The sequence below is a fragment of the Lagenorhynchus albirostris genome, chromosome 8 (genome assembly GCF_949774975.1).
Source record: "Lagenorhynchus albirostris chromosome 8, mLagAlb1.1, whole genome shotgun sequence".
NCBI classification, from domain to species: Eukaryota; Metazoa; Chordata; class Mammalia; order Artiodactyla; family Delphinidae; genus Lagenorhynchus; species Lagenorhynchus albirostris.
Window position 1 is genome coordinate 11,562,213 of NC_083102.1, and position 26,883 is coordinate 11,589,095.

The window sequence follows — 26,883 nt, forward strand, 5'->3', positions numbered from 1 at the left end:
TGTCTCCACTGCGTCTGCACGGCGTTCCTTCCTCCCCTGCCCACACCTTTTCCTGCTATATAGTGACGTTCTGTTTACACACCTTCCTTCTGAAACTGAGCAGGACCCTGAGGAGCCCTCCTGGGTACAAAAGCCTTTCTGGGTCCCCTGTTTCTTGTTGGTAGGAAAAAGCCTTTAGCCTCCGAGACTTTCCCTGAGTTTCAAAGGGCAGATTTAAACAGTTTCTAATTACGGAAGGAAGGCAATGTAGACACCGTGGAGGAGCGATAAAGCCAAGTCCCGGTTCCTCCTCAAGGGATATAGTGACAACATACCCTTGAGTTCTTCTACCGGAGCTAAGGCCTCCTCCCAGGTGGAGGATGGTAACTTCAGGCTGTGCACAGAATTCCTGGAGCACCGCCCTGTTACCTTACCACCAACCAATCAGAGGAAGGTCGCACACCTCACAGCCCTCACCTCATATTTTGCCTTTGAAAACTCTTCCCCCAAACCATCGGGGAGTTCAGGTCTTTTGAGCAAGTGCTGCTCTTTCTTCTTGCACAGCCCTGGCAATAACTTTTCTCTGCCCCAAACGCTGACGTTTGGGCTTCTTGGGCCTCACTGTGGAGCCGACAAGCGAACCTGTGTTGGGCAACACTTCTGTTGTGAGCTTCTCAAGGTGAGTAGTGTCAACCATCCTGAATCTTTGACGCTAACACAGTTCCTGACACGTGGTAGGTGCTCCCTGAACACAGCTGAGTGCTCTCATTGGAAGGCTCCCGTTCCACCTGGGCTCACCACACACTGGGGATCTGGAACCCACTCTTTTCAGTTATGGATCTAGTAGTAAGTCTGGGTGAGGCAGGTGCTGGAGGCGTACTTTGTTCTTGAGACGGGGCTGGACTCTGTGCCTTCAGAATGTTACTAGTGGACAAACCGAAGGGGTAGCAGTCCTGGGGCACAGCCAGGGCTACTGCAGCGGAGGATGTGTGGAGTTGGGGGGGTGCGGAAGAGAGAGGAGGAGAACAGAAATGACATGATTGAGAGTGAGTGTGCCTGGGGTTGTGTGTGTAAGTAGTGGTGGGGTGTCAGTGTCGATTCTCTGCCCCAGACTGACAACGGAGAGGGAGGTGATCGACGTAACAGGAAGGCTATGATAGTCTAAATGAGCCGTGTCTCTCTAGGAAGTGGGAATGCAGGGTGGGAGTGTAACAGGGAAGAGAGCCAATTTTGACTCCGTGTGGGATCTGTTTCTTTGACTTTAGCCTTTCTCATTGCTTTTGTTATTATAATCATACATAATGGCCCGCCTCTGGGAACCCTACCCACCTGTGAATGGCTGCGAGAGAAAAGAAATCAACACATCCCCTCCCCGAGGCTGGCCATTCCAAGCGATGTTTTGCGAGACTGATAGTCCTTTTTACTTTACTTCCTCCCTGCCTCTCTCTTTCTATTCTACCTTTTTACTTTACTTCCCTCTCTGATTCTATAAAAGAAACTGGCATCCAGACCCCAATAAGATGTTTTTTGGGGGGACCCTAGTCCGCCATCTTCTCGGTCTACCGGCTTTCCGAATAAAGTCGTGTTCCTTGCCTCCCGATTTGTTGGCCCATCGTGTGGCGAGCACAGGGAGCTTGCACTTAGTAAGAGGAGGAGAGCTGCTTGTTATGAAACCGGAGGGAAGGGGTCAGGGCACAACCTTTGAAAGCATGACATAGCCCGAGGACATGACATAGACTGATTAGAACCAAATGGGTCCAAGATGGCGGACAAGTCAACTTCCACTAGACCTGAGCCTCACAATACACTCGCTGTAACACATCAGCAAGCTAAATGACACCACCCACAGGCGCCATGACAGTTCCGAGACCCACCGTAAGGATCAAAAAGTGGGCGGTGGCCCAATGCCTGGAAATCCCCGCCCCTTCCCAAAATAGCTGGAATACTCCTCCCACTCATTAGCCTAGGAAATTACCCACCCCTACAAAAACTGACAACCCCATACCCTGGTGCCTTTCTCACCTTCTGAGATGGCCCACAGCCTATGGAGTGTGTTTCTCTCTAAATAAATCCACTTCTTATCTATCCGTTTGTCTCTCACTGAATTCTTTCTGCGATGAGACATCAAGAACGGAGCTTCATTAAGTCCTGAAACCAGGTGTGTGATCTCAGTTGGAAGACTGTGGGTTCTGGCCGGGTTTGAGTCCCAGCTGCATGGGTTCGAGTCCCAGTCTGAGGGGCATGGTTTCAGTTACAGCTGGCCCTTTAAATCTGCGGGTTCCGCATTGACTCACATTCATCCCACCTCACATAGAAAATATTCATAAAAAAAAAATCTAGAAAGTTCCAACAAGCGAAACTTGAATTTGCTGAGTGCTGGCAACTGTTTATATAACATTTATATTGTATTTACAGCTATTACAAATCATTTACATTGTTGGGTATTATAAGTAACATAGAGATGGTTTTTTTTTTTTGAAGATGTGGGGGGTAGGAGTTTATTAATAAATTAATTTATTTTTGCTGTGTTGGGTCTTTGTTTCTGTGCGAGGGCTTTCTCTAGTTGTGGCAAGTGGGGACCACTCTTCATCGCGGTGCGCGGGCCTCTCACTATCGCGGCCTCTCTTGTTGCGGAGCACAGGCTCCAGATGCACAGGCTCAGTAGTCGTGGCTCACGGGCCTAGTTGCTCCGCGGCATGTGGGATCCTCCCAGACCAGGGCTCAGAACCCGTGTCCCCTGCATTGGCAGACAGACACTCAACCGTTGCGCCACCAGGGAAGCCCCATAGAGATGGTTTTAAAGTGTACAGGAGGATGTGCTGGGTTGTATGCAAATACTACAACATTTTATAGAAGGGACTTGAGCATCCTCAGATTTTGAGCATTTGTAGGGTTTCACTCCAGTGTGTACTCTATGATATCCAATGAGATGTGAGCTTTGAATGAAGGCTTTTCCACATTCATCGCATTTGGGGGTCCTGGAACCAATCCCCTACCAATACTGAGGGATGAATATCTTGTTTCCACCAATTTTCTTACTATTCAGCTCATAAGGAGAAAGTATGGCTGGGATCAGAAGGACCTACAGTGAATCTATTAATAGAAGGAAATTGGCCAAGAGTCACTGGTATGCAATGATAACTAAGAAGGCTTAGTTAAGGAGTGAGCTCTGGGGGGTTTGGGGAGTGTCGGCTGAGAGGTAAGAGGGCCAAAGGGTGAAGGCCTGAAAGTCTACAGTGTGAAAAGTCATGCAGCCTGGGTGAGGTGGGACCTTTGTAGCTTAAGGCTCTTGGTTGCTAGAAGGAGCCTGCACTAGAGAGAATTGTTAAGTACGAACTGGATCCAAGTCATAGGGGCTGGACTGCTGTCTGGCTGTGCCCTACAATATATTCTCTATTTCAATAATTTTAAATAGATTTTCTAAAAATTCCATTTTTAAAAAAATATAAAATGTTAAAAATATTTAAAAGCTAAAGAAAAAATTGTCCACAATCTCATTACCCTAACATGGCCACTTAAAATTTCTATACATTTCTTCCAGTCTGTTCACACACAAACCAGAATATACTCTAGTTGAGATCAGAGTATGTTCACCATTTTGTTATCTTTAAAAAAACTTTAAACATTGTAACAGAATTGCCTTTTGATATAGTTTTTCTTGTAGTAATTTCTAACAGCCAATAAGATAATATTTTATTGAATGGATATACCATAATTTAACAGACCTTTATATTATGTTATTCAATAACATTGAGTTTATTTTATTCAATTTTTCTTTTTTTTTTTTCCTCTTGGTCATCAAAAATAATGCTTTAAGAGACAAAAAAGTAGATTAGTGGTTGCTAAGGGCTGGAGAGAGGGAGGAATAGGAAGTAACTGTGAATGGATTTATTGCTTTGGGTTAATGAAAATGTTTTCTAATTAGGTAGTAGTGATGCTTGTACAACTCTGTGAATATACCAAAAATACCCCACAACCCATTGAATTTTACACTTTAAAGGGGTGAATTGTACCTCTATAAAGCTGTTTAAAAAATATAATTCTGAAAAAAGAAAAAAAAAACGCACAACAAAAAATATAATTCTGGGCTTCCCTGGTGGCACAGTGGTTAAGAATCCACCTACCAGTGCAGGGGACACGTGTTCGAGCCCTGGTCTGGGAAGATCCCACGTGCCGCGGAGCAACTAAGCCCATGAGCCAAAACTACTGAAGCCCGTGTGCCACAACTACTGAGCCCGCACGCCTAGAGCTCATGGTGCTCCACAACAAGAGAAGCCACCGCAGTGAGAAGCCTGCGCACCACAGCGGAAGAGTATCCCCCACTCGCCACAACTAGAGAAAAGCCCATGCGCAGCAACGAAGACCCAAAGCAGCCAAAATATATATATATATTTTTTTTATATATATATATATATAAAATTCTATCTTCTTGGGTGTAGTTTTTCCTTCTTTTGCGGTTATTTCCTCCAGCTGAATTCTAAAGGATGTCATTACTGAGACAAGCATGGTGAAAGTTTTTATTGCCCTGAATGCATGTGGCCAAACTCCTTCCCAAAGTTTTTACTTTCTTTTTTTTTTTAAACTTTTATTTATTTTATTTATTTATTTTTGACTGCATTGGGTCTTCGTTGCTGCACGCAGGCTTTCTCTAGTTGCAGTGAGTGGGGGTTACTCTTTGCTGCAGTGTGAGGGCTTCTCATTGCGGTGGCTTCTCTTGTCATGGAGCATGGGCTCTAGGCGTGTGGGCTTCAGTAGTTGTGGCGCACGGGCTCAGTAGTTGTGGCTTGCGGGCTCTAGAGCGCAGGCTCAGTAGTTGTGGCACATGGGCTTAGTTGCTCCGCGGCATGTGGGATCTTCCCAGACCAGGGCTTGAACCTGTGTCCCCTGCATTGGCAGGCAGATTCTTAACCACTGTACCACCAGGGAAGCCCTCCTTTTTTCTTTATCAACTTAGTATCCTTAGCAGAATATGAATTCACCACTTAATTCAATTGTCTTTCCGCTTTCTACTTGCCAGCTTCCCACAAAGCACCTGGCTAGAGGTTGGAACTCTCCTCTTGGCTGGTCTACCACAATGCCTCATTTTGGAGGATAATGGTGCAAGGGAAGTGGGTGGTCAGGGGAAAAGGGAGAAGTGCAGATAATCCACAGCCTTCCTGGGAAGGGTCACGGGCATCTACCGCTGTGTGCTTCTGTGTCTCCAGATTTCTGTGGTTTTGTGTTTCTGAATCTGGATCTGTTTTATACTTACAGCCAACATGTGTGGAGTGTTTTGTACGTACTGCTCATTGTGCTAAATGCTTTACACAAGTTAGGTAACTTAAAATATAATGTAATAAGGGGTAGTTATTATATCATTTTGTAGGTGAGGTCAGAGACTTGAGAAAAATACATAGCTAATCGAGGGTGGGTCAAGATTTGAACCCACAGTCCCAGTCCAGAGCACTGGCTCTTAACCACTATGTCGTCCAACTCTTAACACTTTTTTTTTTGGCTGCCTAATTTAACACAACACCTATGACATTCTAAGATTGTTACCCTGGTCTTCCCTGGAGGAGTGGTTAGATGCCATTTCCCCCATTGTTTGTCGTCTTAAGAAAAGACTGATTTTCAGGTAGCAAAAGAGAATATCAGAAGATAAAATAAGGTTATTGGCCTATAAAGCAAGATTAGGAAATTAAGATTGTAGTCTCTATCAGGATGCTCATCTTTTATGAGCTAATTTAGACTGATTATAAAAAGTAACATTTTAACTGAACAGCTCTTAGAAGCCTCATGTGCACGTGACTTCTTCTAACACTGTGTTGGTGGTAGAAACAATTTGGTCCACATCCACAATCTCATTTGATCCTTAATAACAATCGTGGGGTAAATCTGATTATCATTTTCATGTTACAGAGGAGGAAACCAGCTCAGAGAAAGCCCATGATTTGTTTAGTTAGAATCAAACTCAGAATCTTGATCTTTTAACTCTGTTGAGGGTTTTTTCTTCTGTGTTAGTTGCCTTACAGCTCCTCCAAATGTGTAGGGAAGGTGGTTAAATGATATAACAGGAAGTAAATCAGAAACATTGATATTTTGGGGACGGAAATGCTTTCAAAGAATCCTCAAGTATGTAAGGATAAATATTACCCTCACCAGCTAGTTGTAACATTGTACAAAGCTCACTGGGAATGAACTGAGTGAACAATGGTGTTCAGTGCTGTCAGGTATTCAGCACTATGCCACAAAAAGCAACCCTGAAATTTAAGAAACTGAGTGTGGTTTTTGCCAAGTAACAAAAAGCATTGTTTTTATTAGAAAATTCTACAGATAGTGGCAACAGTGTCCCACATAACTGTGTCCCCATGCATGAGAAAATAGGGCTGTATTGTGGTTAATCACATATTTTTTGGAGATGGCCAACCCAGGTTTCAAATCTCAGCTCTACCACTTAACTGTGTGACCTTGGGTAAGTACTTAACCTTTCTGGGCTTCAGTTCCTAATTTGTAAATTGGTGAAAATAAGCCCAAGCTTATCACCCCTTTCCCACCCTGCTCCTGCAGCCCGGCTATGACCCAGGAGCTACAGCCAAAGTCTGAGTGTAATGGCCACACCAGGGACCCACCAACAGGGCCACCATCCTGTCACAGGGACTGGATTTCACTGTGGAGCACTTGTTTGTAACTTACATTGTACATCGTCCTCTGCTAATCTCTAGTTATCTATGCAGGAAATGTAACACTTTTGATCTTGGTCTCCAGGATTTTCTGAGGTGGATAGAAAGATGACAGCCTGACACGCTGTATGAAAGAGTTAATGATTTAGTTTAGCTTAGTTTAGTTTTGTTTTGCGGTACGGGGGCCTCTCACTCTTGTGGCCTCTCCCGTTGCGGAGCACAGGCTCCGGACGCGCAGGCTCAGCGGCCATGGCTCACAGGCCCAGCCGCCTCGCGGCATGTGGGATCTTCCTGGACCGGGGTACAAACCCGTGTCCCCTGCATCGGCAGGCGGACTCTCAACCAGTGCGCCGCCAGGGAAGCCCAAGAGTTAATGATTAAACACAGTATCTGAGATAGTATCAATGTGTGAAAGTATCAATGTGTGGATATTAACACTTTTTTTTTTTTTTTTTTTTGCTGTACGCGGTCCTCTCACTGTTGTGGCCTCTCCCGTTGCAGAGCACAGGCTCCGGACGCGCAGGCCCAGCGGCCATGGCTCACGGGCCCAGCTGCTCTGCGGCACACGGGATCCTCCCGGACCGGGGCACGAACCCGCGTCCCCTGCATCGGCAGGCGGACTCTCAACCACTGCGCCACCAGGGAAGCCCATATTAACAAATTTTTTTAAACATAAAACTTAAAAGATATAGATTACTAAAGATAATTATTTTAGTTAAAAAATAATCTATACTCATAGTATACATTTCAACAGTTAAAAAGGATTAGAGGGGCTTCTAATTTCATTATACTTTATTACATATCTATCCATCACTTTATCCATCAATATATCTTATTTTTGATACATTTCAAAGTAGGCTGCAGACATCAGCACACTTCCACCTAGCTACTTCAGCGTGCATAAAAGTAACAAGAATTAAATACTAGTTTACAGTTAACTTTTTTTTTTTAAAGTAAAATTTGCATGCAGTGAATTGCACAGATTTTAACTGGACCATTCCATGAGTTTTGATAAAATTTACATTGGTGTAACCCAAACTCCAATCAAGATAGGAAACATTACTATCACCCAGAAAGTTCCATCATTCCCCTTCCCACTCAACCCCATAGGCAAAAAGATGTTCAATATTGTTAGGGAAATGGAAATTCAAATCACAATGAGATACCACTACACACCAATCAGAAAAGGTAAAATAAGAAATTGTAATAACACCAAATGCTGGTGAGGATGTGGAAAAATTGTATCACTCATGAATTGCCGGTGTGAAGGGAAAATGGTATGGCTACTCCGGAAAAGTAGAGCAGTTTCTTTACAACACTAAACATTCGCTTACCACATGACTCAGCAACTACTCCTGGGCATTTACCCCAGAGAAATGAAAATTCATGTGCACACACAAACCTGTACATGCATGTTCATAGCAGCTTTACCTGGGATAGCCCCTGTGATATTGTGATTGATAAGATAGATAGATATATATACATTTATATACACGTATTTGGATATTCAGATGACCAAAATATATTTCTCATATATATGTGGTTTTAGTCCACAGTTCCTGGCTCACAGCTTCCAAAAGCCTTGTAATTTCCTAAGCGTTGACAGTGATAAGGGTGTCTTTTGTGAATGAAGTGACTTTTAGAAGCACCTGAAGATCGGGGGGGCCTGGTTGCCAGGAGAACCAACCAAGTGATTAGAGGGTTGGAATTTTCAGTTCCACTCCCTGATTTCTGGGGAGGAGAGAGGAGCTTGAGGTTAAATCCATTGCCATTGGCCAGAGATTTAGTCAATCATGACTATGTAATGAAGTCTCCATAAAAACCCCATTTTCGGAGAGCTTCCACAATGGGAAACCAGGATGCTTCCATGTGCCACCATGCTGGTCCCCAAGCTCCATGAGGACAAAAGCTCCTTTGTTCAGGACCTCACCCTATGTATCCTTCATCTCCATGAGGACAGAAGCTCCTTTGTTCAGGACCTTGCCCTATGTATCTCTTCATCTGGGTTTTGAATCATATCCTTTAATATACTTTTATAATAAATCAGTAATCTAGTGAGTAAATGGGTTTTATTGAGTTCTGTGAGCCGTTCTAGCAAATTAATTAAACCCGAGAAGGGGGTCATGGGAACCTCTGGTTTATAACCAGTCTGTCAGAAGTGTCAGAAGTCCAGGTGACGACCTGGACTTGCACCTGGAAGTGGAGGGTGGTCTTACACGTGGAATGTAATGCTATCTCCGGGTAGATAGTGTCGGAATTGAGTTGAATTCTTGAAAACCCTGCTGGCATCCGAAAATTGCTTGCTGGTGTGGGAAAGCCTACACACACACAAACACACAAACACACTCACGCTGGAATTTGAAATTTTTCAGCCCCAAAGTGGAAACAACTTAAATGTCCTTCAACAGGTTAAACAAACTGGCACATCCATACCAAGGAACAGGACTCAGCAACGAAGAGAAAAAAGCTACAAACTACAGAGACACATAGTACCCTGGGTGGACCTCAGGGGGTTATGCTGAGTGAAAACAAGCCAGTCTGATTCCGCTCATACAGCCCTCGTAAAATGACAACTATGTGCACAGATCGTGGTTGCCAAGGGTTAGGGAAGTGGGGAGGGAGGGAGGGAGGTGGCTATAGCTACGAAAAGGGCAGTATGAGGGTTCCCTAAGCTGGAAGCATTCTGTGTCTAGACTGTGGTTGTGGTGACATGAGTCTACAGGTTATAAAATTATACGGAATTAAACACAGACACACAAATGTGTGCATATCAAACTGACGAAATCTGAATGAGGTTGATGGATTGTATCAATGCCAATTTTCTGGTTGTGTTATTGTACCAGACACGCAAGATGTCACCATTGGGGAAACTGGATGAAGGGTATATGGAATCTCTGTATTATGCCTGACATTTGTGTTAAAAAAAAAAAAAGGGCATTTCTCAAAGCATACACAAAAAAGTGAAGAGTGGGAAAGGGAGAACTCTTCACTTTTCATTTCACACCTTGCTCTGTTTTTTGTTTTTGTTTTACCACATGCATGCAGTACTTTGTTGTCTTTAATTACCACTTGTGTTTTGGTTCTGTAAAAAAATATCACTTTGGGGACTTCCCTGGTGGTCCAGTGGTAAAGAATCCACCTTCCAATTCAGGGGACGTGGGTTTGATCCCTGGTCAGGGAACGAAGACCCTACCTACCGTGGGAAAACTAAGACCACGTGCCACAACTACTGAGCTCACGTGCCTCAGCGAGAGAGCCCACGTGCTGCAACCTACAGAGCCCACGGCGCCCTGGAGGCCGCACGCCATAGCTAGAGAGAAGCCCACACACCATAATTAGAGAGAAGCCCGTGAAGCTGGCGCACTGCAACAAAGACACACGCAGCCAAAAAAAAAAAAATATATATATATATATATAATTTTAAAGAATTTTACCTAAAAAAGTTGTGTTTTAGGAGCATAACATTATTTGGTAAGCTTGGAATTTGAATTACAACACAAGGAAGTGGTTCAGTATTGAATTCTGAGCATTGACATAATTGCAAATTTTATATTACAACTGTTGATCAGAAGGAGAGGAGAGGAAGCAACTAAGTATGAAACAGTTTAAGTTATAGAAAAGAGTGTTCCTTAATTGAAATAAAATAGAGCTGCATTTGGAGGCTTTTCCTTTTCTCGCTGTGATGGTTAGTTTTATGTGGCAAGTTGACTGTGCTAACGGATGCCCAAAGACCTGATAAAACATAATTTCTGGGTATGCCTGCGAGGGTGTTTCCAGAGAGATTAGCATTTGAATCCGCAGAAGAGGTGGTTCTCACCAATGCGGGTTTTCATCATCCAATCCATTGAGGGCCCGAATAGCACAAAAAGGCAGAAGGGAGAATTTGCTCTGTTTGAACGGAGACAGCCATCTTCTCCTTCCCTCGGACATTGGCTCTCCTGGTTCTCAGGCCTTTGAACTTGGACTGGAACTGACCCCAGCTTTCCTGGGCCTCCAGCTTGCAGATGGCAAATGATGGGACTCCTCAGCTTCCGTAGTCATGTGAGCCAATACCTCACAATAAATCTTTCTATATATTTATAAACATCCTATTGATTCATTTCGGGAAAACCCTAATATAATCATTTTTTATTCTATTTGGCGTAAGTTCAGACATTAAAATCTAGATCACACGTGTTAAGGATTAGCCGAGAAATTGTCTCATTCCTTCAGTGAAGATTAAATTCTTCTATTGGATTAGAAAAATAGGATGCTAGGACTTCCCTGGTGGCGCAGTGGTTAAGAATCCACCTGCCAATGCAGGGAACATGGGTTTGAGCCCTGGTCCGGGAAGATCCCACATGCCGCGGAGCAGCTGAGCCCGTGCGCCACAACTGCTGAGCCTGTGCTCTAAAGCCCATGAGCCACAACTACTGAGCCCACATGCCACAACTACTGAAGCCCACGCACCTAGAGCCCGTGCTCAACAAGAGAAGCACGCGCACCACAACGAAGAGCAGCCCCTGTACGCCGCAACTAGAGAACGCCCGCCTGCAGCAGCAAAGACCCAACGCAGCCAATAAATGAATGAATGAATGAATGAATGAATAACTGTAAAAAAAAAAAAGAGTACTACTCTTAAAAAAAAGAAAAAGAAAAATAGGATGCTAGAGCCTTTAAAGGAAGAGTGGCCAGGACTGGGAAATCTGCCTCTACAATAAGAGATTATACCACATTAGTCTGGGATGACAAAGAAGTCCAGACCCTATCGAAACACAAGGCATTCTGATGATCGTACAGTGGGCACAGAAAGAGCAGGGACTTTGGATTAATAACTGGGGGAGTGGGAAAGCTATTGGTTTGTGTGGGAGGGAACAGGGGTCATAATAGGCCGGGAGAAAGGCCTGAGTTTTCCTTGGGATCTGCTTTGTGGGTGAGGGGAAGGAACCATAAGGGGACGAGCAACGTCTTCAGGCCATGGCAGCTCCGGCCAGTCTCCTTGCCTGGCCTTGTCCTGGTTAGAGTAGCTGGACCCCGTTTACATATCTGGATGCAAGCTCAGTCATGCTCTGGCTCCCTCCAGCCTTCATTCCCCAGGGGCTTCTGGCCCCAGCCCTGTCTCAGGCACCACGGCTGGTCAGAAGACAGTGCCCAACTGGTTAGGGGCAAAATCCATCCGGCTTAGTTTTCTGTCTCTGACAGACTCAGGAAGCTTCTGTAGAAGAGAAAGAGGGACTGTTTCCTGCTCCCTCCACGTAAGCTGCCCCAAGGTGGGCAGGGGGCTGGGAGCACACAGTGAGCTGCTCTTCTCAAACACCTAGAATGGCCAGGTGTGATCGCAGGAACAAGAACACACAAACACCAGGGAAGACACAGACCCAGAACTATGATGCCTGATGGCATTAGGTTTATTTTGTGGGAAGCAGTTTGGGGCTCTCGAAAGGCACTCGTGAGGCACAGAAGTAACGGCAGCCGTGAGATAATGGTAGACGGTGTACTGCAGAGCCCCTCGCCGGCATCCCCCAGGGCCGGAGAGGAACCTCTATGAGCAGGAAACCAGATTCCCAGGGCCCCGCGGTGGAGGAGGGGTAGGGAGATAGTCTGCTTCTTATACCAGTAATTGTGCTGCTTCTGGGCTTCCTTAAAGTCTGGCAGTTGCAGCTGGAGGCACAGGGCCCATCCACTTCTCTCCTGGATGGAGAAAATCATGCCAGAGGCTGGCCGCCCAGGCCCCGGGGGGTCCTCTAGGACGAGCTCCGCCTGGCTTCAAGGTACAGAGGCTTCCTTCTCTCCTGTGGGAGAAGGCGGCCCCCTCCCCATTCCACCTCAGGCACACCTGTGTGTGTATGAGGCTCCATTACTGGAAGGGCCTAGAACGTCCTTTTTTGTGCTCTGAATCCATCCTTCTGGGCAACTGATAGCACGCAGCGGTGGGGTCAAGGGCAGCTCAGCATGAACCTGTAACTTACCCAGGAGGTGTGCCAGCAGCTCCATCCGGTCAGAGCCAAACAGCATGTAGGTTTCATCATCCAGGTGGGCCACAGTGACAGGCAGCCCAAAGGCCTGGAGAAGGCAGTCGGCGTGCAGGAAGGAGGGTGATGGAGCAGGCGGTTATTGGGCTGCCATTGACGGCTGCACGTCAATACTGGTCTGAGGTCACAGACAAAGCAGCCAGAGGCGTCCGATAAGAGGCTCCGGGTCTCTAGGGAGAGCGCTGTGTCTCCTCTCTCACCACCTAGCTCCCTCCCTTCCTTTCCTGGGGTCCAGGGAAAGGAAGGGAGAGGGTGAGGGTGGCCTGGGAGAGCCAGGAGGGCTCACGGTTGGTGAGCAGCTTTTGGACAGGAGCATGGGGACCCTGTCTCAGCACTGAGGCTGGGGACACACAGAGTTGCTCACCCCGTATTTGCAGGCTGCATCAGTGGTCTCCTTGAGCTGGTTCTTCACCTGTGGTGTTGAGACCCTTTCCAGAAGTTCCCGGGCTCGTCCCGTGGACATGCCAGCCTTCTCTGCAGCCTGAAGGGATGGGGTAGGGAACACAACTGTGTCTGCATTAGTGGGGGAGGGGAATCTCAGGAAAAAACCGGTTTTTTAAATATTGTGTCCCCACGTTATCCTGGCAATGCCTTTACCCACCCATGAGTGGAGGTCTATCCTTGCCAACGGGGGCTGTTTTTCCCTTCAAAATCATGAGATGGGTGGAAAGAGTGGGTGGCAGAGGCATAGTTGCAGAAATTTAATGCCAGAGGGCATCTTAGAGACCAGCTTCCCAACCACTTTGTCAACAGATAAGCCTGAAGTCCAGAAACGGTACATATCTTGGTCAGTGTTGAAGAGCTTGTTAGTAGCAGAGCCAATGCTAGAATCTGAGTCCCCCGACAGTAAGTCTGGGGCTCGTGCCTTCCTACTTCTTAGAACTCCTGAATCAAGGGCTGGGCTCTAATTCCTATAGAATTTCCTGCGGACTCTGGACAAGGCACACGGCTACAGCTATGAGTGTCTGGCTTCAAGAGAACGTTGAAGGCTTCAGTTTGGGGTTTGCTGGGATCGGTGGCTCTTCACTTTAGCTGCACATATGAGAATCTCCTGGGGGAGCTTTTGAAAATCCCAGTTTGCATGTCATCCCTGAGTACAAGTACGTCGGAATTTCTGGGCGGTGGTGCGCAGGTGATTTTAATATACAGCCAGGGTTGACAACCACTGGGACCTGACCTCCACGACCTGGACTGGGAAATGCAAAGTCATCCATGACGTTGTCTTTGACCACAGGAGGGAATTGTGTTCTGACCAAGGGTTCAATAATAGGGCAGTGGTTAACTGAACAAATCCACTGAATGGAATGCTATGTGGAAACTAACAATTATACTCTCCAAGAGTTTTAAATGGCATGGAAAAGGACTGTAAAATATTAAGTGAAAAAGCAAGCCTGTGCATAGACTTTGCAAGAATAAAAACATGAAGGATACATTGGCATGCTTTGTATGTTTAACTTTTTTGTGACTTGTCGTTTTATCTATTACATTTGAATATGCCTCAACTGTCTTTTGTAAACTTAAGGGAAAAAAAAATATGGTGTTGAATTTTCCGATTCAATCCTGCAGAAACACTTAACTTTTCATAGCCCTATCTATGGCTGGCACACATTTTAACGTTTTGAGCTATTTCCATTTTTCTCACTCAGGCTTCTGAGTAATTTTGGCTCGAGTCAGTTATCTCTTTTTGTCTTTTTATTTATTTATTTATTTTTGCGGTACGCGGGCCTCTCACTCCCGTGGCCTCTCCCGTTGCGGAGCACAGGCTCCGGACACGCAGGCCCAGCGGCCATGGCTCATGGGCCCAGCCGCTCCGCGGCATGTGGGATCTTCCCGGACCGGGGCACGAACCCGTGTCCCCTGCATCGGCAGGCGGACTCTCAACCACTGCGCCACCAGGGAAGCCCTCTTTTTGTCTTTTTAAAGCCTGTTTTTAAAGTCTCCTGGATGTGATGGTGAGGTCTGTGTTGGAGTCTTTGGGGCCAAGACTTGCCAGTACTTCACATCTGCAGGTGCCAACATTCAACACCTCTCTCTCACTGGCTTCTTGCATCAAATACGTGCTACCCATGTAGAATGGTGCACTTCCTCTTTCAACCATGGGATAGTCTTTCGCGAGTCCTCTTACTTCCAACCCTTTAGTAATTTCGCCTATCAAAGATCCTTTCTCCCCTAACTATGACCTCTTCTACCCAATAAGAAAACGATGTCCTCTTTGCCCCCGGAGGTCAACTGTCCTCAGACTCCCCATGGGAGGAGTGGGGACACTCACGGCCAGGATGCTCTGGGGCTCCGTGATGTCTTCGTCCTGGAAAAAAGAGGACACTCAGTACAAGGTGAGGGGCGTGATGGAGGACACTAGGTCAGTGAACGATGGGGAAGGCAGGACCTGGACTGAGCCTAGGACAGGGTCATCGAATCATCCAGGGTCTCCCTGCAAGTGAGTTCCCAGAGCCCCGCCCTCACCCGTGACCAGACGCGCATCCACAGTTCCCTGGACACTTTCTCCAGCAACTCCGGGTGCTCCAGTTTCACGATGGTGAGGAAGCGCATGGCTGTCAAACTTCCTGTGGGACAGAGGCACTCAGAGGTAGGGCTCCTCTAGCTTGTTTCCCCATGGAAGACCAGCTCTTTCCTGCTTCTGACACCCCCCAGTGCTCCAACGCCCTCAGGCTCCCACCCACGTTTCTGATAACCCGTTTGTCCTGCTCTCCCTCCCCTGACATCCTCAAACCTTCTGCTCCCTTAACTCTGATCCTGAGTTTTCCCAAGGCTTGTTTCACTTCATGGAATCACCCGAACCCCTCCTTTCTGGTCCTGCAATCTCCAAATCCACTCCTCTCTACTTGAGGCCCCATCTACATCCCACTCTCTTCACCTTTTTCAAAGATCACAAAGAAGAAATCCTTGGGTAAGTGGATGGGAACCTGGAGATACCGTCCCAGGCGCCTAACGTCATTTTTCAAGTATAGGGCTTTGCGGGGAAGCAAAGCTGGCGGCTGGTTTCCTGCAAGCAGAAAGTTGGGCTCACTGGTGAGGGACGACCTAAGGGTCCCAGGACTGGGGGACCCCTACCGGGGCTTCAGGTAGAGGGCATGTTACTAGCTGCTGCCGCCAATATGAAGACCCAGTGGAGGGCCACTCCCCTGGGCCTTTGCAATCAGTCTTCCCTCAAATCCCTGCCGGAAACGCTGCGGCCTTCATACCGCTGTCTTTCATGATCCCTGCAATTAAGGTCGGGCGCAGCTGCAGGCTGACGTTCCAGATGTTCTTATACCGGCACAGGACCTGCAGGGCGGGGGCGAAGATAGAGAGTGAAAATGGCTGAGGGAGGGGAAGGGTGCTTCACGGCAGTCATCAGCCAGAAGCTATAGGCGCAGACAAGGGGTTATGAGGACGTCCTAAATTGTTTGGTTTGAAAGGGCAAAACCCTCTCCACTGCTAGAAATCGACCCCAGGACCTTTGGTCCTGTGGACAGTTTTTAATCTGTTCTTCACTCCACACACACCCCCACCAAACGGAAATCGGAGGGCTACGAAGAGGGCTTATATCCTGATTCTCTGAAGTTGATCATCTTCTTAACCACTGGGGGAGGCCCCTGCCTTAGGCTATAAGGGTTCGACCTGGAGCCAGCGATCGTATCCGGTTTACCAACAAAGTGACCTTCAGCCTGGCTCTCTATCTGCTTGTCCTAAACCGCGTCGGGCAGCGCCAGGACTTTCACGAGATTGCGGTCCCTACGCCCTTCGCTCGTCCTTCCCTCTGCCCTCGTCCTCCAAGCCCCGGCCGAAGCGGCTCCCCCGGCGTCACCTCGAAGGCCAGCCAGGAATAGGGGGACAGCACATCGTAGAAGAGTTCGAGAGTCCGCGGCAGCGGTCCCATGGTGCAGCTGGGCGCAGGCGAAGCCACCACGGCCCCGGAAGCGCGCCGGCGGGTACTTCCTTCCTCCTGCGCGCGGCGACCCCGCCCCGGCGCCCGGCGGCCCCGCCCCGGCGCCCGGCCTCCCCGGAGGACCGCCCCGCCCCGCCCCGCCCCGCCCCGGCCGCGCAGCCTCGCAGGGGAAATCTGCCCCCGGGACAGAGTCAGGTGGTTGGTCGGAGTGTGGGGGGCTACCCGAGGGCGGCCGTGGAGGGCGAGGGTGAGGGGCGTCCCCTGGGGAGCGCGCCGCTGTGGTGACCCGCTCACCTCGTGGTCACCGCCCTGCCCTGGGGTGGAGTGTGGGGCAAAGGGGCGTGGTTTGAGATGCACTTGCCTCTTGCTTAGCTGTGCACCTCTGGCAAGCCTGTTGACCTCTCTGAACTACAGTATCCTCGTCCCTCGTAAAAATAGGCATAAAAATACGGGATATATAATGATAACCCTACCTATAGACTTGTGAGGAGTGAAAGAGTTCCTATTCACGTTAGTTATTAGTGTTAGTTGGCAGTTACAAGAACTTTCTGGGACTGGGGCAGAGTAAGAAGTGCCCCAATGATACTTTTGTTTGTTTGTTTTGTTTTTAATTTCTCAAGAGTTTAGGACGATGTCTGGAATATATTTGGTAATCAATACATGTTGTGAGTGAGTGAAGGAAAGGAGACCTTATTGCAACGATAATTGGAGGGATAATGGGAATGGTCTGCCCTACTTTTACCGGTAAGTATGTCATGTTGTCTTATACTGGGATTACATTTAATGCAAAGAAACAGAACTTTCTAAGTTCCATTTAATTTTATTAAAATTATTCTTAATATTACTAATTTTATGAATTTTAAAACATAATAAACATTCCACTTCTCATTTGTACGCATTGGAAAAACAATCCTAGGCCTTCAGAATACAAGGACACAGTGGAAACCTTTACATAGAGTAAAACAAAGAAAATGGAATGAGAAATGAGGTTATCTTCACTCACTTTCACATTAAACTAATTTCTTGATGATCACTGAAACTAAAAAAATTATACTTTGTTTTCCTCCAGTAATACTGATATTAATTTAAAAGTATCCAAGAGCTAATTTAGCCCGGTAATAAGATTTTATTTTGAAAATACCTTTATATTTGGAAATAATTTTAGACTTACAGAACAGTTGTAAAGGTAGTACAAAGAGTTTCTGCATATCCTTCAACCAGCTTCCCCTAATGTGAACATTTTACATAACCATGGTATAACATCAAAACTGAGAAATTAACACTTAAAAATTAACTAGATTACAGGCTTCATACTGCACCCGTCCTTCCACTAATGACTTTTTCTGCTCCAGGAACCAGTTCAGGGTACCCCACAGCATTTAGATGTCATGTCTCTTTAGTCTCCTCTTTTTTTTTTTTTTTTCAAGTTTTTATTTATTTATTTATTTTTGGCTGCTTTGGGTCTTCGTTGCTGCACACGGGCTTTGTCTAGTTGCAGCAAGAGGGGTCTACTCTTCCTTGCGGTGTGTGGGCTTCTCATTGCGGTGGCTTCTCTTGTTGAGGACCATGGGCTCTTAGGGGTGTGGGCTTCAGTAGTTGTGGCTCATGGGCTTCAGTAGTTGTGGCTCACGGGCTTCAGTAGTTACGGCACGCAGGCTCAGTAGCTGTGGCGCATGGGCTTAGTTGCTCCTCAGCATGCGGGATCTTCCCGGACCAGTGATCTAACCCATGTCCCTGCGCTGGCAGGTGGATTCTTAACCACTGTGCCACCAGTCCTCTTATCTATGAAAGTGTTTTGACTTTTTCTTGTGTTTCGTGATCTTGGCACTTTTGAAAAGTATTGGGCAAGTATTTTGTAGAGTGTCCCTCAATTTGGGTTTGGTGTTTTCTCATGCCAAGTCTGGGGTTATGGATTTGGGGGAAGTATACCGCAGAGGTGAAGTGCTCTTCTGCACTTGAGTCAGGGGGTTTCCAACATAAACATGATTCATTGTCAGTGATGTTAACTTTGATCACTTGGTCACTGTTGATCAGTATTTCCCTCCTTTCCATGTTGTATTCTTTGGAAGGAAGTCACTAAGTGCAGCCCACTCTGGGGGGTGGGGTTAGGGGTTGGGTAGATTAAACCCACCTTCTGGAGGGAAGAACATCAAAGAATTTGTGGACATATGTTAAAACCATCGCAGTAATTAAGACATATTTTTGGGGGAGATACTTTGAGGCTTGCATAAGTCTTGTTCCTCCTTAAACTTTCACCTACCAGTTTTATCATTTATCAGTAGAACTTGCCTGCAGCAATGATTACTGTGGTGTTCTAATCGAGATTTTCTATTTCCCTCATTTCTTCTACATTTATTAATTAGAATTCTTCCGAAAGGAGAATTGTCCCATTCACTCGTTCATTCATTTGATGATTTATTTATATCACTGTGGACTCGTGGATATTTATTTTAAGAGTCATAGAATGGTAAACATTGATCTGAGTCTCTGTATCCTGCCTCATGCACCATTATTATTATGACTTATGAATTAGATTGGGCCCTGTTGTGGGTAATATGGAGTGTGAACAACAACAAAAAATATGTACACTTCTGTGCAGAATGATCTGCACTTTGCTGAAAGGAGTGTCTTGGTACTGATTAGTTGGAACTAGAAATAGTGGTGTAAGTCAATGATTTAAGGTAGCTAAAGTAACTAATAGTACTTAGTAACAGAGGAACTAAACATGATGTACTTATCAAGCTTTGGAGGAGGGAGAGAAAGGGTAGCGTATGGAAACTAAATCCTAGCTTTCACACACAAGTCAGTGAAGTAGCCTGCATTCAAAACACCGCTACAGCTTTAATCATGTGATTTCCAGTTACATATTTGAAACCAGAAATGCTTTAAATAAGTTGCTTTTTAAAATCAGTAAAAGATGGATTATTAAATGGTAGGGGACAACTGGTAATTTTAAACAAAATGTAACCGGGCCCATACCTCACACCTTACACAAGGAACATCTCTAGATGGATCAAATATTTAATGTTAGAGAAAGAAACCAATAAAGTACCTGAGGAACTTAAGGGAAAAAACCTTTAAAAAAAATTCTGGGAGTAGAAACAGCTTTGCTAACTAGTACCAAATGCAGAAGCCTTAGAAGAAAAGATTTATATATTCAATTACATAAAATTTTTTAAAAATCTGTTTGGCAAAATCCAGCAAGTCAAAAAATAACTGGGAAAAATATTTGGGTTCATTTCACAGTCAGAAAGGTAGTTATCCTAGTGTAGAAAGAGCTAAAACATCAATAAAGTAAAAGAACAGAAGCCCAGTGGAAAAGCAGGCAAATGATATGAACAGAACATTCACAGAAATGGACAAATAGATTGCTGTAAAACACAAACCTGCTTATATACACTTACGAAAACTGTGAGCTAAAATTACATTATGATATGTTTTCATCTATCAAGTTGGCAGAGATCAAAAAGGGTTATGACTCAGGTAGTTGGCAGGAATCCATGGAAAATCATTGTCTTATGTAAGTGGTGGGAGTGTAAATCAGTACAACCTCTAAGCAGGGCAGTTTAGCAATATCTCTCTGTTTTAAAAATGCACACACCCTTTGACCTAGCAATTCCCTTTTTAAGAATTTATACTATAAACATGTTTACCTACATGATGTGCTGTGAGGTTATTCCAGCGTTGTTTGTCATTAACAAAAGATTGGAAAACTACCTAAAGCTTCACCCATGTGGGTCTAATTCAATACACCAATATTTATAATATTTTCAACTTTAAAAAGAATTTGGAAGCTCTTTATGTGTTAATATCGGATGATAGCCTGTATATTGAAAAGTGAAAGACACGGTGTAAAACAGTGCAAATAATTTGCTATCTTTTTTTGCAGGGTTTAAATACTCTCTAAGTGTGTGGATATACACATACCCATATATGCTCATTGATACTGATGGAGAGCTAAAAAACTGATAAAACCAGTTGCATTTGAGGAGGGAAGCTAGGTGACTGGGGGCAGGGCAGGAAGGAGACTTTTTGTTGTATATCATGTTTACTACTTTTTGATTTTTGACCCATGTGAGTATATTATCTACCCACTAAAGGAAGACAGGAAAGAAGGACAAAGAGAGGAAGGAAGGAAGAAAAATTAAAAAAGGAAGGAAGGAAGGTGCCTTTAGGAATTTGTACTGGCAGAAAGCGGGGGGAGGGGATTTCAAGGAGATTTACTTATATGATTTATTAGCTTTTGTATATTTTACTTTGATTTAAGGAAAATGTCAATTATGAAGGCCATGTGGCAACACATGTGACACAGTTTTAAGATATAATATTTTCCAAGATACAACTGAGTATTTACATCACTGGTTCTCAGCGCCTGACATTTTCCTAAGGAGATGCCAAGGGTGATGTGGAATTCTGTGTGCTAGCTTCCACACATAAGAAACCATCCCAGAATGCAAGAGACTCAAGTTGACATTATTATGGTTCTAATCTTGGAATATGCTGTGCTATATTAAAAGAGGTAAACCTTGGCAAACCAGGTTTTTTTTTTCTTGTGGTACGCGGGCCTCTCACTGTTGTGGCCTCTCCCGCCGCGGAGCACAGGCTCCAGACGCGCAGGTTCAGAGGCTATGGCTCACGCGCCCAGCCGCTCCGCGGCATGTGGGATCTTCCCAGACCGGGGCACGAACCCGCGTCCCCTGCATCGGCAGGCGGCCTCTCAACCACTGCGCCACCAGGGAAGCCCCAAACCAGGTATTTTAAATACGATTAATAACAAATTTAGTTGGAACATCTTGTAGCTCATCAGGACATACCAGTGTGACAACATCGCAGCTGAGAACAGCTAATATATGCTGTCATTATACCCTTGTAAAATACGCACATATTGGACATAGGGACAAAACCAAAAAACAATGGAAAAAATGAAAATAGCTGTATTAGGGATTATACATAATTTTCTTAATTTCTAAGACTCCCTTTCAGGCTTTGATAATTTCTTTTTCTTCCCCCTTCTAAAACAGCTTTATTGAGGTACAACTGACATACGATCAACAGCACATATTTCACGTGTACACTTGGCTAAGTTTCGACATATGCATACACCTGTGAAAGCATCACCACAATCAGGATGTGAACATACCCATCATCCCCCGCGTTTCCTGTGTCCCTTGGCAATAACCACACCCCAAACAACCAGTGACCTGCTTTCTGTCACTAGAGGTTAGTTTGCATGAATCTTTCTGTCACTGTTAGATTAGACTTTTATACATTAAAAATACTTACATTCCAAAATAAATTTTAGAAGCCAGAGCCATTGTTTCCAGTTGTCACGATTGGGAGGTTGATTCCTGGAGATTAGAGAGAAGGAGCTCTATTAGGGATTGATTTTATGATTGACACCTATGGAAAGGAAGGGACAAGAAGGGGAGGAGAGAGATGCTGGGCTGTGATGCTGTCTTAACAAAGGCCTCAGCCAGCCCCCAAGGAATTCTGAAGCTGAGTTGGCCCTTCAGAGTTACCCCGAGTTGGGTGACTTGCTGGCCTGTTACCTGCCGCCCCCCTCCCGCAATAAACCTGGCATAGGATGTAAGCTGCCCTGGGAAGAGGGCTTGACCTTGGCTGAGGTGACTTCCCACCTACAGGCTGTCAGCTGGCAACAGTCCACGAGATGGGGGTCACGTCTGAAAGGTGATCTGTGCAGAGCATCACAGCGCTCCTGATATAATAATTCTGACATTTTGCCCATCCTGGGGACTTCTTTAAAAATACTATTATTAGAGCAACAAATGTCAAATCGTGGAAAGGGAAGGGGTGTTGAAATATTTTTAGAGATTTTTCTTAGAATTTGAGAGGACAGTCCTTAAATTCAAGTGTAAAAAACGATTCATTGGTTCATCGATTCACACTTTCATTCCGGTCGAGCAGGATTTCTCAACCTCAGCACTACTGACATTTTGGACTGGGTAATTCTTGCTGTGGGAGCTGTCCTGTGCACTGTAGGATGTTTAGCTGCATCCCTGGCCTCTACCCACTAGGTGGCAGTAGCATGCTCCAACCCCAGTTGTGACAAAATATATGCAAAGTGAAAGAAAACAGATGCAAAGGACTCCATATCATATGATTTCATTTATATGAAGTTTTCAGAGAAGACAGAAAACAGATCATTGGTTTCTCCTGAGGCTGGGAGTAGGAGTGGGTATTGACTGAAAATTGGCACAGCGGAACTTTCTTTTTTAAAAAAATTTATTTATTTAATTAATTAATTTATTTATTTTTGGCTGCGTTGGGTCTTTGTTGCTGGCGCGGGCTTTCTCTAGTTGCGGCGAGCGGGGACTACTCTTTGTTGCGGTGCCCGGGCTTCTCATTGCGGTGGCTTCTCTTGTGGAGCACGGGCTCTTGGCGCGTGGACTTCAGTAGTTGTGGCGCACGGGCTTAGTTGCTCCGCAGCATGTGGGATCTTCCCGTGTCCCCTGCATTGGCAGGTGGATTCTTAACCACTGCGCCACCAGGGAAGTCCACAGCAGAACTCTCTGAGGTCATATAATTACTAGATGTCTTCTCAGGGTTTGAATCACCCCACTGCATGGATGGACCACATTCTGTTTATCCATTCACCAGTTGATGGGCATTTGGATTATTCGCAGCTGTTTACCATTATGAACAACACTGCCAGGATTATTTGCATACAAGTTTTCGTGTGAAAAAGTTTTTATTTCTCTTGGATAGATACCTGGCAGTGAAATTATTGGGTCTAACAATCAGTTTATGTTTAACTCTTTGAGAAACTGACAAACTGTCCGCCCAAATGGCTGTTCAGGTAGGTACTATTATGACCCTGGTCCCTGTTTTATTGATGGGGAAACTGAGGCATAGAGAGATTCAGAAACTTGCATAAAGTCATAAAGCCGGTAAGTGGTGGAGGTGGGAATTGAACCTGTGGAATTTGGAGCTGGTCTCTGTGAACGTGACCCTAAACTTTGGTGGCCACTTCCTGGGTTGGAAACTGTTCTCAGTTTCAAAGAATGCACCTTGTGTTCTTTCCCTGACCAGATTTTGGTTTCAAAACTGCTAGAGAACATGTTATTCAGCTCTGTCCATGGGAATTGTGCCTGAAAGAATGTCTGTGATGTCCTTTTCCTTCTTTCCTTCCAAGGTGATTCCCTAAGCAAATTTCAGGCCACTCAAGTATTTCTGTCTTCGTGTTCCTTCCATGAGAAAAATGAACAAACCTAGCGAGTGTTTTGCAAATGGGATTTGTAAACTCTCCAGTGATCGAGTCCCTTTCTTGGACCAAGAAACACATCCTTAGGACAAAATAACATTCTAGCTACTGACTCAATGTGTGTGTCTGGTGGATTTTTTTTTTTTAATGCGGCAGCTGGTAGCCAACAGTACACGTGCCAATGATGGTGTGTGGGCCGCCTTGCAGCCACTCACGGGCCAGTTGCTCAAAAGACCCTTTGCAGCTGACTGGTTACGCCTCCTGATTTCAAAGGCCAGCACAGTCATCACTCCGTTCTGCTTCCAAGATTTGATATGATCACCACTGTCTGTTCCCTTCCTTTGCTGAAGACTGCAAAAGAATGCCACAGCCCTGCCCCCCTCCATGCTCTAAACAAACCAGGGAGGAGATGCATATTTAGGCCTTTAGGTTACTGTACACATGCTTGACAATATGCACTTTTAGGGATTGTTCTTAAAGAGATGTGAACTGCCTTGAGAGAGTGTTGATCACAGTTAAGGTTATGGTGAGGTTCCGCTGGGGTCTTTGAGCTCTAATAATATATTCTTAGGGATGGGTGTTTTCTAGGTGTCTTTACTCTGGGAATTTTACTTGCCAAAAATCATACAGGCTGGTAGGAGGCACAACTGTGATCCTAACTCAGGTGCCAAATCTTAAGCCCTAAACCATACTGCCCATCAAGACTCCTATCCTCCAGAATCCCTTTGTGAACCTGCAGGTTATGCTAAATGTCTCTCTTCTGGGTTCTTGTACTGCCCTGTGCATTCTGTTACCATGTCTTTGCCATAGTGTATTGAAATTTTCAGTTTCTCCCATTGTATTGCAAGCTTCTGCAGGGAGGAAGACGTGTGTTGGTGTGTGCGTGTGGATGTGTGTGTGTGTGTGTTTTAACTTCAGGTACCAAGTTAAGTTAATCGTTCCCTTCAATTCATAGCTCACTATGATCATACATACAAGTCCCCACACTTTTTTTTTTTTAACTTATTTTTGGCTGTGTTGGGCTTTGTTGCTGCGCGCGGGCTTTCTTTAGTTGCGGCAGGCAGGGTCTACTCTTTGTTGCGGCGCGCGGGATTCTCATTGCAGTGGCTTCTCTTGTTGCGGAGCACGGGCTCTAGGCGCGCAGGCTTCAGTAGCTGTGGCATGCGGGCTCAGTAGTTGTGGCTCGTGGGCTTAGTTGCTCCGCAGCATGTGGGATCTTCCCGGACCAGGGCTCAAACCTGTGTCCCCTGCATTGGCAGGCGGATTCTTAACCACTTCGCCGCCAGGGAAGTCCACACACTTGTTTTAATTTAATTTTCTCTTCCGCTCTTGCTCCGCCACTCATATTATTATGGCTAATAACAACATCACCACTCAGTACTTGCTGACAGGCCTGAAGTGTTTTTATTAACTCTGCTCGTGAACCCCACTGAGTAGTTAGTTACTATTATTATCTCTCATTCTTCAGATGAAGCTGATTAAACACAGAGGTTGAGAGACTTGCCCAAGGTGACCGAGCAAGTAAGCAGCAGAGGCAGGATTTGAAGCCAAGTGGTCTGGCTCCAGAAGCCCTGTTCTGTGCTTTTCCCAGTCGCGCTGCTGTGGGTGATGACATCCCACAGCTGTTCTACCGCTGTTCTGTGTGGGAGGTGTTTTCCACATGCGTAGGTGGTGTTGGGCTACAGATCTTTTTTTTGTTTGTTTGGCATACAGTTTATTTTGACCATGAAGATATGGAACAGTTCCATCACCCCCCGAAATACCTCCTGCTGCCCACAGATCTTGTTCGCGTCTTCCACTTGTCTCTACACCCTCTCCACGGTGCTGTTTGTCCCTCTAGCTCACTGAGTGTGACTGCTCCAATGCCATCCTGCACCGGGCACCCACTGTACCTTGCTGACCCGTCTCCTCTCTAGGGGTGCCTTCAGCTCCGACCTCCACAAATCATGCTGTGAGGGCCATCCTTATCTCTGTCCCCCATGAACTTGTGCTGCAGTTTCTTTTTTGGAATGTACCCGGGAGTGAGTTTCTGAGTCAAAGCATGTGTGAATCTTTTATTTCACCAAGTCCTGACGGATTGCTCTCCAGAATGACGGTGCAATTTCACACCCCTTCCAGCAGCACCAAGCTTTCTTTTCTTCACATCCTCGCCAACATTTGGTAATTTTTGGCCATTCTGATGAACGTGAAGTAGTATATTATTGTTGTTTTAACTTGGATATTTCTGGTTACAGGTGAGGATGAGGACCTCTCCTGTTGTGCGTTTGAGTTTCCTCTGCCTCTGTGTGTGTGTGTGTGTGTGTGTTCCCCAGTTTTCCTTGTATAGTCTAGCTAGTGGTCTCCTATGTTGTGAATGTTTTCTCCCTGACTGTCATCTGTGCCTTTCATTGAATGGAACTCCAGCCAATTTTTGAGCTTTTGGGATTTTGCCATTCCTCACCCTTTAGTCACAAAATTATTCTATATTTTCTTCTATTAATTTTACCTTTCACATTTAGGTCTTTTATCCATTTGGATTTACCTTTGTATAAAGTAAGAGGAAGGGATCCAACTTTATTTTCTTCCAAACAGTGAGTCTTATTCATAGTACCACTTAATGAATGATCTGTCCTCTGCCCACGTATATGTGGTTCACATGTTATCATATCTGAAGTTCCCGTGGATGAATGAGTCCATTTTTATGCTCATTTTCCTGTGTATTAGTCTCACTATAACTCAGTAGTATGCCTTCACACATGGTTGAGGTTACTATGTCTTACTATCTAGTAGATGCCTCTTTTCTTCTATATAAGTTTTAGAAATAAGTTGTTGAGTTCATTTAAAAATTAATATTTTATTTCTGGGAAAATCTTGTAGATTTGTTGATAAGTAAGTTCCTTGCTTCTATATGATTCTTATTTACCTTTATATCCTTACTGCTTGGCCTAGTACCTCACATATACAGTAGCTAAGTAAGTATTTATAGAACTGAACTATTGTTCAATTGACTTAGGTCTCCTTGCTGGGCAGGGAAGCGAGTGATGTGGTAATGGACGTCATATTTGAAGCCATCTTGTTTTCTTTTGAGCAAGGGGAGAGAGATGAGGAGAGCAAATGGCAGGGAGTTGACCCCTCTGTAACAGG

At 45.4% G+C, this 26,883-nt stretch overlaps 1 protein-coding gene across 4 annotated transcripts; it reads right to left on the reverse strand.

Moving 5' to 3' along the window:
• Positions 1 to 12,002: 12,002 nt before the first annotated feature.
• Positions 12,003 to 16,616, reverse strand: GSTK1 (glutathione S-transferase kappa 1). 4 transcript variants are annotated; one of them, XM_060156488.1, is made up of 8 exons: positions 16,458 to 16,615; positions 15,853 to 15,934; positions 15,525 to 15,653; positions 15,113 to 15,213; positions 14,919 to 14,954; positions 13,014 to 13,130; positions 12,587 to 12,680; positions 12,003 to 12,308 (listed from the first exon to the last, which is right to left on the reverse strand). In XM_060156488.1, exons 1-8 carry the CDS (start codon positions 16,527 to 16,529, stop codon positions 12,259 to 12,261), a joined length of 681 nt encoding a protein of 226 aa, XP_060012471.1. In that variant the 5' UTR covers positions 16,530 to 16,615; the 3' UTR covers positions 12,003 to 12,258. The 4 variants fall into 4 exon arrangements, with proteins under 4 accessions (XP_060012471.1, XP_060012470.1, XP_060012473.1 ...); XM_060156487.1 differs by having other exon boundaries at positions 12,003 to 12,680; positions 16,458 to 16,616; XM_060156490.1 differs by lacking the exon at positions 15,525 to 15,653.
• Between the last annotated feature and the right edge of the window lie 10,267 nt (positions 16,617 to 26,883).

Coding starts and splice junctions, on each gene's coding strand:
- GSTK1 (XM_060156487.1), bottom strand. CDS start 16,529: ATGGGACCGCTGCCGCGGACTCTCGAACTCTTCTACGATGTGCTGTCC. Junction 15,654..15,852: donor AGGGATCATGAAAGACAGCG/GTATGAAGGCCG, acceptor TTCTGCTTGCAG/GAAACCAGCCGCCAGCTTTG. Junction 12,681..13,013: donor ATGCAGCCTGCAAATACGGG/GTGAGCAACTCT, acceptor TGCCTTCTCCAG/GCCTTTGGGCTGCCTGTCAC.